This window comes from Dasypus novemcinctus, chromosome 1, assembly GCF_030445035.2.
Source record: "Dasypus novemcinctus isolate mDasNov1 chromosome 1, mDasNov1.1.hap2, whole genome shotgun sequence".
Taxonomy (NCBI): Eukaryota; Metazoa; Chordata; class Mammalia; order Cingulata; family Dasypodidae; genus Dasypus; species Dasypus novemcinctus.
Window position 1 is genome coordinate 50,226,909 of NC_080673.1, and position 13,557 is coordinate 50,240,465.

General features: G+C 34.2%; 1 protein-coding gene across 10 annotated transcripts in view; it reads right to left on the reverse strand.

The window, feature by feature from the left end:
- Positions 1-1,560: 1,560 nt before the first annotated feature.
- Positions 1,561-13,557, reverse strand: part of GAB1 (GRB2 associated binding protein 1) — a 140,832-nt gene continuing 128,835 nt past the window's right edge. For all 10 annotated transcript variants that reach the window (XM_004471925.4, XM_004471923.4, XM_023582653.3 and 7 more), the window contains 4 exons: positions 13,451-13,544; positions 12,389-12,512; positions 6,215-6,322; positions 1,561-5,044 (listed from right to left, as the gene is read on the reverse strand). In XM_004471925.4, coding sequence (XP_004471982.2) covers positions 4,886-5,044; positions 6,215-6,322; positions 12,389-12,512; positions 13,451-13,544 — 485 coding nt within the window. In that variant the 3' untranslated portion in view covers positions 1,561-4,885. The remainder of the gene's footprint in view (positions 5,045-6,214; positions 6,323-12,388; positions 12,513-13,450; positions 13,545-13,557) is intronic.

Consider the following 13,557-nt stretch of genomic DNA (forward strand, 5'->3'; position numbering starts at 1 on the left):
ATAAATTTCCAACTGACAATTTCAGTATATAAATTATCCATTTAAGGTCTTAAAACCCAACTGTCTGAAAAATTTTATTTGGTAGCAGAAAATATCTACAACTGGATCTTTAAAAAAGATGTGCAAGAGGAGAGAAATTTATAAATTTATACCTAAGACTTTGCTGTTGAAATTTGGTGTTTATCAAACAACCCATTTAGGTTATTAAAAATTCATACAAAACCATATGCCTTATTATCTAAAGGAAGCAGAAACCATGTTTATCCCCCCACTAATCAGTTTGTTGAATCTCATGATAGAGACTACACTGAAACTAAAAAAAAAGGAATATTTTCAGTTATTTCAAACTGTGGTAATAGATAAACATATTTAGACAGACTAAATGAGCAATTTTTTCAACAATCATTACAAGTGATTTCTCATCATAACAAGTGCATGATGTCTACAATATTATTTACACCATGGCCTTTCATATCATAGCTGTCAGTTTTTAAAACTATGCACAAATTTACGTAACATACTAGATGTTACTGACAGTAATTATAATAGGATATATGTCTGTGTCCACTTGATTTGGTTGTAAGTACGATCTCTGTCACTGACTTGATTGCATATATGACACTGGAGAACAAGACCTACTAGAATGACCCAAAGGTAGGAAATAGGAAGGATCGGCCCATCTCATTGTTTTCAGAACTCTAAAGGACTTGTACTCATTCCAATCACTGATATCAACACTTCCCAAGGACCAAAATTAAGAGGCACCCAAGAGTGTTTGGGAAGACCCAAGAATTATGGTGTCTATTATAAAATGTATATAATGCACAGGTATTTAACATTTCAACAAAGTATTACAAATACTGTTTTCCCTAAAGAGGGAAAGCAGACGAATTTCCCTTAGTAGAAAAAGTGAAACAAACCCTGGTGTTCAAAAACAATTTTCGGTTTAAATACAGCTATGAAGAATCCAGAAGAAATTATAACTTATAACCTGAATGTACAAGTATAGAAGTATTTCCCTAACAGTATTAGTCTATGATTTAATACAATGTTTTATATATATTATATATGTACAAACACACACACACACTCATAGTACCTTTATGGGATTTTCCAAAATGCTCACAGTCACTTGTATGGTATTTTTTTTTTTTTTTTACCATTTCCCCCTTTTATTCAAGGTCTTTTAAAAACAGTATTGAAGACATATTTGATAATTCAAATGCACAATGCCAAAGTGAAGCTTTACATATCCAGTATAAAACAGGAGGTTGTTTTTAAATTATTAGTACCCACTTGAATGATTAACAGACTTTACTATGTGCTAGGCAATGTTTTAAGTGCTGTATAAATATTAACTTATTTAGAGGTATTAGTTTACTAATTTTCCTTAAATTTTAATATAAAGAAATTTAAATAATGTGTTTTTATAAAGATTAGTTTTCCCCCTCCTCCACCTCCACCCCCACCCTGTTTTTTTTTCCTTTCTGTGTCCATTCACTGTGTGATCTTCTGTATCTATACTTGTATGGTATTGATAAAAATAACGATAAAAACTTATAGAGTCCATAAAAACATCTTTATTAGCTTACTAAGTGATATACCCTAGGGGTTAAATTAACTTAAACTTTTCAAGTTTGAATTTTGAAAGCAGAACTTTGCTTTGGTATTTAAACCTTCATAAAATTTTAGTTTTTCATAAAAAGGTATAAAAGTTAGAGAACATTAAACGTGGGGGGAAATACTTCTAATCTGTCTAACATCATACCGTCACGTGGTTAAGAAGTGGTTTTCAACCCTTGCCCTACTGAAACCTACCTTCATCTTCTAAGGGGAGTTAGGGGCATATTAAAAGGATATGATTAAAATTTTGTTTTTATAAGCGCATATTTTAAAAACTTAATAAAAGTGCATATTCTAATGTGTTACATACCTTTTACTATACTGGGGACTAGTGATGTATTGACTTGCATTATTAGGATAATTTATTCTTGTATAGTCCTTGGAGAACAATCTCATCTATCTTTACCAAGGTATGTATTTAAAACCTGTTACTATTGGCAATTATATCTGTGAGAATCAAAATTTTCTTGATATTATGCAAACAAAATAAGGTACAGAATAAATTACTGAGGTTTCACCAACTAGGTGTAACACCAATTTCACATTTATGTTATTCAGAACTCTTACTATTCTTAGTAATGGATTCAGATAAGTAAACATAAATATGTACTCAAAATACATTTATCCTGGGAGCAGATGTGGCTCAAGCAGTTGGATGCCTGCCTCCCAACATGGGAGGTTCGGGTTTGGTTCCCAGTGACTTCTAAGAGAAAGTGAGCAGACAGACGAGGGAGCCGCTTGCGGGGAGGGGGCGATACACATCCTGATAAAATGGACTTTTTAGGCTTTATGTATTAGAGTTACATGTAAAATTTCATTTATGAAATGATTCTCCTGATAAAAATTATTTGGAAAATACACTATAAGAAATTGACTTTTAATTATTTATGCATATAATGTTTAATGTGATTTAGTTTTCTAAAGCAAACTTTCTTTCCAATACATTTCAATTCTCAAATTATCCAGCAAAATGAGAATATTCTACAAACTGGTGTTCTGCAGCTCTTCAGAAAATGGTGAGTAACATAAAAAATTAAGGCAAAATCACGTCCAAAATATGGCGCCGCCCACACTTCCCGTGCCGCTGACGACAACAGAAGCGGACAAAGAAACAAGACGCAGCAAATAGACACCAAGAACAGACAACCAGGGGAGGGGGGGGGGAGTTAAAATAAATAAATAAATCTTAAAAAAAAAACAAAACAAAATACTCATTATTGGTTTAGTTCTTTCTGACAGGCAATTTTAAGACACAGTTTTTTCTTTTGAATTTATCATATAATTATTTTTGTGTCTTCAACCTCAAAAAATGTTCATGCTCCAGGCAACACAACTTAGTATCTGTACATAAACTGTGTTGTGTGTTTTAATAGTTTAGGCAAATTTCAATGACTTTAATTTTTATTTTGTGGTTTCATTATAAAACAGCTTATACACCAAACTCAAACAATCTTTTTTATTTAAAAATCCACCTCAAAATTCATTTCTGGGTTTTAGTTTTTGTTTAAAAGAAGCAAACATTAAATGCATCAAATGTTACTAGTCTACAATTCATCTTGCTACGAACATTTTTAGTTTGTGGATTGGGGAAATAAACCCACTAGACTGATTAGGCACAGTACTCTGGTCCAACAGGCCAGAAATCAGGGCATGTCTGTGTACTCAGGCAACATTCAGAGGTCTGATCTGAGGGAGTCACACCTCTGCTGGGGGCATTCAACTCTGTGGCCCCTCCAAAACGTATAAGCACTAGGTCAATGCAGAAGAGATCCTATGTAACAAAGCAAAAGAGAACAACTACACTTGCTTTCTAAATTACACTGCAAAGCCAAAACAGATGAACAAAATTGTAGCCTCACTCTAATTTATGGTTTTGCTACCCATACGTCACAGGACCATGCTATAGGTGAGAAAGAATTATAAGATTCCTTTGGTGGTTTCAGAAATACGGTTGGAAGGGGCCCATGACTATAAGATTTCACATTATACCAAGGCTCCAATGTTTGTTGAATTGGGGCAGTGAATATAATCACAGTACAAAATCCTTAATTTTTTTACTGGAAAAGCAACAGGTGCTACATATAAGAATCACTTATATAACCTCTATTTTTTCCAAAAAGGAAGATATAAAGTATTAATTGCATAGGGATTTAAATATAAGGCCAAGAAGAATATTAAGTAAAAAAAAAAAGATCACAAAAAGGGCACTATGGTGTCAAAAGAGAATTTTCATTGTTATAGTAATAAATCTGAATTACTGCCTAATTAAAAATCACAGTATGTTGCTGTAACTAACAGTGAATGCCAACTGTTTCCTTAATTCCAAATTGGAAACCAATATTAGGACTAACAAGAACACAACTAAAGCTCATTGTCTAAACCTGATCAGTGTATTAGCACATTGAGTGCCTGGTACGTACCTGATTAGTTATATAATCTACCTTTTGTAAATATAAAGCTTAATACATGTTAACAAGTGTGAAAGCATATCATCACTGCATGCCAGCAGTGATTTATAGGCTTACTGGATAGTTTAACTCTTCAGCCTTTAAAGAGTGCAAGATCCCACCCGGCAGAATCTTCACCCAATGAACCAAAAACACTGTAATTAACAAAATATAATAAAATTCCACCATTAAAACCTAAATGTACACGAACCAGAGAGCTAGGTCCTGAAATCAGTACATTATCCTCAGCAATGCATGACAAGTCCAACTATACTCTCTGTATTTTCAGCTACCCAATGTTTCAGGTAGAAAGTTCAATTGTAAATCCACTTCTCATTTAATGTTAAACTGTAGTTTAAACAACAATTTCCAAATCTAAAAGTAGCTTAATTAACTTATTATTGTTATAGAGAGTAGTGTGAGGAGAAGCAGTACTCCCAAAGGAATTATGTTAAGGTACATTGGAAATACCCAAACCAATATTTTAAATGAAAAAGTGCATAAATACAGTAATAATAGTACAAATGTGTTAAATGGGCAACAAATGTTTCTCTGGGAGCTAAACAATACTATTTTTGTACATTATATACATGTTATGAATTGTTCAGATACCACATAGCACCATTTAGCATCGCTGCTGCTTGATTATGTCTCCAAGGTCCTTTGACTTCAACTCTACTCATTTGAGGATCTACCTAGAGTAGAAGTCTCAAGTCACCTTCAGTCAAACACTGCTATGGATGTGGTTCTGTTATCAGGATTTTTTTTTTTAACAATTCTGTTCTCTGGTATTAAGAAATGGTAAAGAAATAGTTTCATTTCAAGCTCTTGGTTGGTGTTTCAGATTCGGTGGACTGTCTCCCATCAGTCCAGGCTTCCCGGGTGCTTTTTAGTGCCAGGGTCTTCTGTTGGTCAACCACAACATAATCCACTCTCTCATCTGCTACACTGCTGCTGGAGCCACTGCTCTTTTGCTAAAAAGCAAAGGAAAAGAAGTTCCATATGTAAAGGAGTATTTCTGAGTGAAAATCAGTTCTTAAACACACAGGGAACACTCTTGAAATTCTACTGAGTGACAAAAAAATAACTATCTCCATTCAACCACGTTGTCTCTTCCAACTATACACTATTTTTTTTCCTTTAATTTAAAATTATTTGTATTTTAAGTATTCAAACTAATGAACCATTCACAGATGGAATTCATATAATCTCAGCATATATGTTAGCATACCCCTAGTTCATCTTAAGATACAAAGCCTGCATCTCCTTTTAGGCTTTAGCTTAAGATTGGCTTTTTTTTTTTTTTAAGAAGTGAGAAATATTTACTTTCAGAGCTAAATAATCTCTTTTGAAAAACAATAGTTCAAGAATGGGAAACTGATAGGCTGAAGGGCCTGCTTCTTACTAGCTAACTTAAATATAATTATTGTTGCATTCATTATTGGGCTCACTAGAAAGTGAGGGCAATACCCACAATGTAAGGGAAACAGAGGGAACAGTGAGCTTATAAATGATACAGACAGGGTTGTTTTTAGGACAGATGCCAATTTCAGTAACTTGATCAGGAGACTGGGCCTTTGGGCCCTAGTTAGGAGGGGTTGCTGAATCTGTGATCAAGTGGTCCCAGGGGTAACACCTACTAACAGAAGCAAATGCAAATCCTTTTGAGAGCAAATTTAGATCCTTAAAATTCCCACAGATATGTTCAACAAAAACAAATTCATAATAAAAACTTATACAACAAACAAGGAAACAAGACACCAAGAGCTTAAGTTAGCAGAAATAGACAAAGATCCCTGCCCTTATGGAGTTTATATTCTAGTGGTGGAAGAGAGATAATAAATGATGACTATAATACGTAAGTAAATAATTCAGACCCCCAAAGACTTCAGATATTGAAATCACTGCATACATGGAATAAAGTATATATGTATAAAATGTTTAAAGGCATTAAAAAATAAAAGTAATAAAGTAACAAGGAATAAGAAACTATTAAAATCAGCAAGATATTATTTGAAAAACAGCCAAGCAGAACTTCATTATAGAAATGAGAAAGAATTGAAGTTAAAAACTAAACAAATTGATTAAACTTAAGAGTTGAGATATGTGAGCTAACTGTATTTATAGAACAAGGTTTCACTTACCGTGGATTTCCCAGAATCTAAATCTAAATCTAGGTATTCCACTTGTTTGTCTTTGGGCTTTATCATAGGACTGCTTCCTCCATCCTGACTATTACTGCCAAAAAGATTCTGTAAACATAAGACACATAAAAAATCAACCTGTGAAAAAACATGAGACATACTGCTCAGTTCTTTGCCATTTACTGAAGCTTAAATATTTATTTTCAAGAGGGTACCACTGGAAGAAATTTCTGCTTAGAAAGTTAAACACCCTTTGAGGATTGGGTAAGAATGAAGTAATATTTCAAAAAAATGATTAAAACTCAGTTTTTGTTAAGTATAGAACTACCATATGACCTGGCAATTCCACTTCTAGGTATATACACAAAAGATTTGAAAGCAGGGACTTGAACAGATATTTGTACTCTGAAGTTCATAGTGGCATTATTCACAATAGTCCAAAGATGGAAGCAACCTCAGTGTCCCTCAACTGATACATGTATTTTATACACACACACACACACACAATGGAATATTATTTAGCCACAAAAAGGAATGAAGTCCTGATATGTGTGACAACATGGATGTATCTTAAAGACATCATGTTAAGTAAAATAAGCCAGATACAAAGGATAAATATCATATGAACTAACTGATTTGAGACTAGACTAACCAAACTCAGAGAGTCAGAATCTAGAATATAGGTTACCCAAAGGACAGGGTGGGGATAGGGAAAGGGAAGTTAAGGGTTAATCATTCCTATTAAGATTTATTTGGAATGATGGAAATATTTAGGTAATGGATGGCTGGATGGTGTGATGGTAGGACAACATTGTGAATATGATTAACAGCAATGAAATATTTATCTGACTGATTAAGAGGGGAAGTATTATGTTGCGTATATGGTAACAGAATTTTTTTTTAATCTACAGAACTATACTACACATATAGTGAACCATAATTTAAATTCTGGACTTCTGTTTATGTATAATATATAAAGATGTGCTGCTGTCAATTGTAACAAATGTTCTACGTCAATACAAGGTGCTGGTAGTGGGGTGGTGTATAAGAATCCTGTATATTATGTATGATTTTTCTGTAAACCTACAACTTCTCTAATTAAGAAAAAAATGATAAAAAAAATAAAATTTGGCTCCTTAGATGAAGCTAAGTTCAAAAATTAAAAATTACTTTCAAAGTAAGATGCTATGGTTAGTTATGATAGCTTAACTGGAACATTATTAAAAATGGTATCTGTACTTGATTGTATTTTTTGCTACAGTATTCTTATACTCCTTGATTTAAAAAAAAAAGAACCTTCTGTATTTTACTGAAAATCTTTCAAAATAAAATTAAGCTAGAGTCAGTATGTTAAGATTATGTATAATGATTGTACTGGCTAAACCTACTTTGTTTCAACCGTCTGGAATTTTTACCACTTAATGGCTTCTGTCTTTTCTTAGCCTGATCCCTTCCCTCCTAATAGAAATTTTACAATAGAAGGATTTCTCTTACTAAAAAAAAAAAAAAAGATGAACTAGGTTAACCGGAACACAAAGACCATAGCTCAATAAAAATGAAAGTAAGCGATGCACTTGCATCCCAAGTACCCCCACTAACTATGTCAGTCTAAAAGTGCTTCAACAAAAGTGCTTCCATTCTATGACTAGTTGCTGGTAACCTCATCTAGAAATGTTCCTAGTCCTCTCAGGGAAGATTGGCTATTCATTGGAGACTCTCACTCTTGAGCTCTCTACCATGTTGCTATTACTATTCTTCCTCTGTTATCGCAGATACTTTTGAAGAAAATCGTAATGTAAAAAATTTTAAATTTTATAGGAACAAAACAAAATTTGAAATCTGGATACATCTAGTTCTATTGATTCTTTTATACTGTTATTCTATTTCTTTTTTTCAGATAATACAGAATAAGCTGTGTTTTGGTAAAGGACATTCACTGGAAAAACACTGAGCCTATTTCCTCACTGATGTTGCCCATATGAAATCTTTTTGTGAACTAGGTAAAAGTGCTCCTTTCTCTGGGAAGACACAGCTCTGTGCCAGGGCACATAACTTGGCGACTGGGAACTGGTCTAGAGCTCATGAACTTTCATACTCTCAGTGCAGTAAAAAAACAGCACACTGAATGTGATCACCCTATTTGAAGAAACAGAGTTTTAAAACCAAATTCAACTACTGCTAGTAAAACATGAAAAAATATTGTCAAGAACATGTAAGGCACAACAAATACAAGCAGGTTTTGGTGCTTATGTTGAACCATGCCACCCTATGATCCCCCACTTTTTTTTTCTTAATTCATAAAAACATGAAGAAGCTGGAATCACCATCGAATTTCTGAATGATTTCATATTTTGCTCTCATAGAATATCATGCAGCTGTGAGTATGTGTGTGTATGTGAGATTCTTTATTTACATGTGATCCGTGAAAGAAACCTATAACCCACATTGCCCTGGACAGTAACGCTAAGAAGTGTTCACAGTATTATGAAGTTAAATAAGGAACCCATGCGTTTCTATGACTTGCACGTAAAATTCCAATAACTTGTTCCTAAAGAGAATTTCTCAGAATTACTAAATTATTTTAGTCTCTTTATTACTTAGAACTGGAAAATTTTCAACTTTCAGTGTTGTTAAAATGTGTGCCTATAATGAAGTCTCTTTTGCTCTTGACCTAATCTCAAATGGGAATAGCTTGTCTCTTGCCTTTGACCCAGTGTTTCCCAAAAACAGTTCAGACAAACTCTAGGATTCTAGTTATTATAACTGTTCTGTGCATTAAAAAAAAAACATTCTGGGAAGTGGATGTGGCTCAACCAGTTTGGTGCCTGCCTACCACATGGGAGGTACCAGGTTTGGTCCTGGTACCTCGTAAAGAAGATGAGCAGACACCACACCTGCCACAATGAGCTAGACGCCGAACCTGCTGCAAATGAGCAGACGCCTAAACGAGCAGATGTCTCAATCCAGGAGACGCCACAGCCCACAGGGAGTGGATGTGGCTCAGGCCATTAGGCACTCGCCTCCCATGTGGGAGGTCCTGGGTTCAGTTCCCCGTGCCTTCTGGAGAAGGTGAGAAAAAAAATGAGCAGACAGATAAGAGAACCATCTGGGAGGGGGGAGGATAAATTAAAAAAAAAAAAAAAGTAAACAAATCTTTAAAAAAAGCCCAACATATGTTAATGCTATTTTTTCCTAAAAAGAAAATACATAAAGTTTTTGAAAGTAATTTGTTATTTTCATGTAAGAATATTTATGTCTTTAGCAACAGTATACTATAACTCAAATTTCAGGTGTCAAATTAAGAGTTTACTTGTTGAATGCATGACTTCTAGTCATTGCACAAGTGACTAGGCAACATTTACCAATTTACAGTTACACTATACATTGCACCTACCGCATGATCACTAGTCTAGAAAATGTATCACGCTTTAAAATGTCTATTTACAGAATTTAATATTCATTGTATGTATATAAATTAGATGTGTCAGATCCTGTTTCAGCTTCTCTGGCACTTTTTTTAACTGACTTTATCATTCTAAGCACACTTTAGAATTTGTGAACATCTGTGGTATGGTATTCCACCAATATATTAATTCCTCAAATCAAGGTGGTTTGGAAATATTGCTATAATTATTACATTATTTTAAAAAAAAACTTATATGGGTTACAATGAGCCCCTGCCATTGGCAGCATGTGGTGAGGGAAACGGCACAGTTGACTTTTCTAGTGTACATGGTAGGTGGATATTTTCACCTTGCTCATTTTTGCTTATTTTTTAACACCTGGACACCCAGAGTTTAAGTACTTCAGAAATTCATCAGCTTGTGCTTATTTAGTCTCCTCTACTGGGCAGATAAAAGTACTTGTCTGACTTTCTGTCAATTATAAAAGAACTGATATTTTTATTTCCTTTGATTTTCTGACTGTAATTTTTTTTCCTTTCACCTAAACACCCATGATGAATCATATTTTTAAGCTTTTCTATAATATGTCCTTTTCAAGATTTTTATGGTTATTTACTATATTTGACAAAGGATAAACTCTTCAATACCTCACAAAAGACTAATTACTTTTGTAATAAGAAAAAAATTTAATTCAATTACCTAAGAATGAAAACTGGTGACAATATCTACTCTGGTATAGCATTTAGGCTTTACTTAGATCCTTACTAGAGACTACTGACTATAATGAAGAAAAATATAAAGTTAATAAAGATAATAAGATACCATTTATCAAGTCGAGAAAGCAAGAGAGCCAATTAATTATTAATTGCCTAATCAAATTTGCTCTGCTGTAAAAACTTAGTGAAAACATTATTGACATTGTTTGATGATGATATAAATATTTATTTTGTAAAGATTTATTTTATTTATATCTCTCCCCTTTCCCACTGTTGTCTGGTCTCTGTGTCTATTCACTGTGTGTTCTTCTGCATCCACTTGCATTATCCGGTGGCACTGGGAAACTGCGTCTCTTTTTTTGTTGTGTCATCTTGCTGTGTCAGCTCTCCATGTGGGCACTGCCGCTCCTGGACGGGCTGCACTTTTTTCATGGGGGGCAGCTCTCCTTGCAGGGTGCACCCCTTGAGCGTGGAGCACCCCTATGCAGAGGCACCCCTGCGTGCCACAGCACTCCTTGCGCGCATCAGCACTGCACACGGGCCAGCTCCACACGGGTCAAGGAGGCCCTGGGGATCGAACCCTGGACCCTCCATATGGTAGATGGACTATCAGTTGAGCCACATCTGCTTCCCCTGATATAAATTCTTTAAATCCTATTATTCATTTTTGAACACTTTATAATTTTGTATTTTAAAGTTAACTAGTTTAAGCACCAAATAAAGCTTTTCATAGCATTTCATTATGTTTCCTGACAATGTACAGTTGTGAGGAACCTGTTTTTTTTGCCTAAAGTCTATTAAAGATGAAAAACAAATCCACTGATAGAACTGGCTGGGTTTTATATTTTTGAATCTTTAAACAGAATTGAAGAAAATAAATCCACTAAAATGTCACTCATTTCAAATTTTGACATTAGATATTTGCCTGTCTTGACAGATAGTACCTTGTCCCCTCTGTACCTGCTTTCCCCTCTTCCACATGAATGGGAATTTTAGCTGGGCCCACTGGCCCTCAAAACAAAGGCTATGTTTCCCAGCCCTTTTTTTTTTTTTTTTAAATCTAAGTGTGGGTGCATGCAGACTAAGTTCTGGTCAACAGTCTGTAAATTGCTGGCAACCTTCTTTAGGAGGCAGTTGGCCTGCACCCTTTGCTGCTGCTTCTCCCTTCCCTCCATTCTCTAGCTCAGAATGTGGATTTGTTGTCTGGAGTGTCATCATGTTCTAGGACCACGTGGGGCGCATCCAGGAGATGGTGGATGGGAGAGCTGGAGGAGGCCTGTCTCCCTAGGGACTCTGCAGTCGAGGCTAGCACAAACAGCTTGGATTGCCTCTAGACTTTTACATGAGACAGTAATAAAGGTCTGCTTTACATCACTGTTCTTGATTATTTTCTATTACAGCTGAACCTAATCCTGAGTGATACATTTATCTACTAAAATAAAAATAACAGGACAAGATTTAGAGTTCATTTCAGGGAAAGCAAAAGCAAAACGCTAAAAAAATTAAAACTGGTTGTTTTCTTAAACATCTCAAGTATTTTTTGGCAACTATACGATTTCTAAAAAAAAAAAAACACAGTATTTCCTATGATTACCAAAATACTTGTGTTTTGTGGGAATACAGCCAATCTGAAACAAATTATGTTTCTAATCAGGTCTTACTGAACCTTTAAGCCTTATTTAATGGTGCATTATTGAAGGATTATCAAATGACCTTTTGTAAAAGATGATTTGACCATAAGGGTGCCATGACATAGACCTGGAGAACTGCATTAGAAAATGATTCCAGAATAGAGTCATCTCTTAAACAGCACCAAAGATCAAGCATATCTTGAAATAAATATGACTGGAAAACTTCTTTGATTTTTAACTAATTTAAACCTAGTTTACAGATATTGATATTACACTTTGATTATTGGTTTTGGATTTTGCAATGCTATTTTTCTCTTAAACACAAAGAAAGATATAAGGATAAGCTTTATAGCTTGGAAGAAAGGTGCTAATGATTTAAAAGGGCTGCTCAGAAAGAGAGAAGTTAATGAAGAGTTTACATACTGCGTCTTCACCAGTCAGGTTTGGGTTCATGGGAACATAATTCTCTTCACTGTCATGTGAGTCACTGCTTGAAGTTGTACTATGCACTGAATCTGGTCGGGGGGACAGCGGAAACCTAGAGGCACTAATTATCAGAAGTTAGTGTTTCAAATATAAACCTTGGTGAAAACGTTTAAATTCTCTTTGAAAAACTGTATGATATTTTACTTTCAGAACTATCATTTAGTTTTTTAACCATTTATTATACACATTTATTGTAACATTATAACACAATGTATTGTACACACTCCAGTGCACAACTTTTATAGCTATAGTACAAAAGTATATTCTTGAGCACCAAATTATCTTGTGTAAAACCAAATTAAAAAGTATTACTAGTGACCTGATGATAAGTAGGAAGTCATAGATATAAAATTCCTGTAAAAAGCGTAGTTGATGTGATCACATATTCACACATGTATTCAATACAGGTTTGTAATTTCATGTATTCTTCTCAGTTATATATATAAATTTAAATAAGTATAGTTTAAAGAACCTTGCTCTCCAAATCTTATTACCCCTGTGCTTCCCCTGCCCAACACACATAAGAAACCAACATAATTTCCAGATTAGTGGGTCTCAAACATTTCTGATCTTAAGAACGCTTTTACACTTAAAAACTTCAGAACTTGACAAACTTTAGTTTATGTGGGTTATATATGTATTTATATTTAATGTATCTAATATGAATGTATTAGATAATATATCTATTTTTAATGTATTAGAAATTAAAACAAAAATTTAACATGCAGTATACAAGCATAAATTCTAGAAGGGGTTACAATGTTGATGTCATTACATACGCATAGCCTCTGGAAAACTCAACAGTATCCTTATGAGGAAATAAGAGTGGAAAAGGCAAGTAGCAACTCAGTATTTTTAATAAAAATAGTTTTGATTTCATAGAACCCCAAAAAGGGCAATTCTCCAGTCCATCCTTTGAGAACCACTATAAATATATTCTGTGATAATGAATAATTTTAGATAGTTAATTAAAAAAACACTATATTTTTAAACACTTACTCTCGTGCAAAACTCCTAGTGATGGGAGATCTAACTGGAGCTTGTAATTCTTCCCACTCTGGCAAAGGTTTTATTTCTAAAGGTGCTGGCTTGGCTGTACAGGAGAG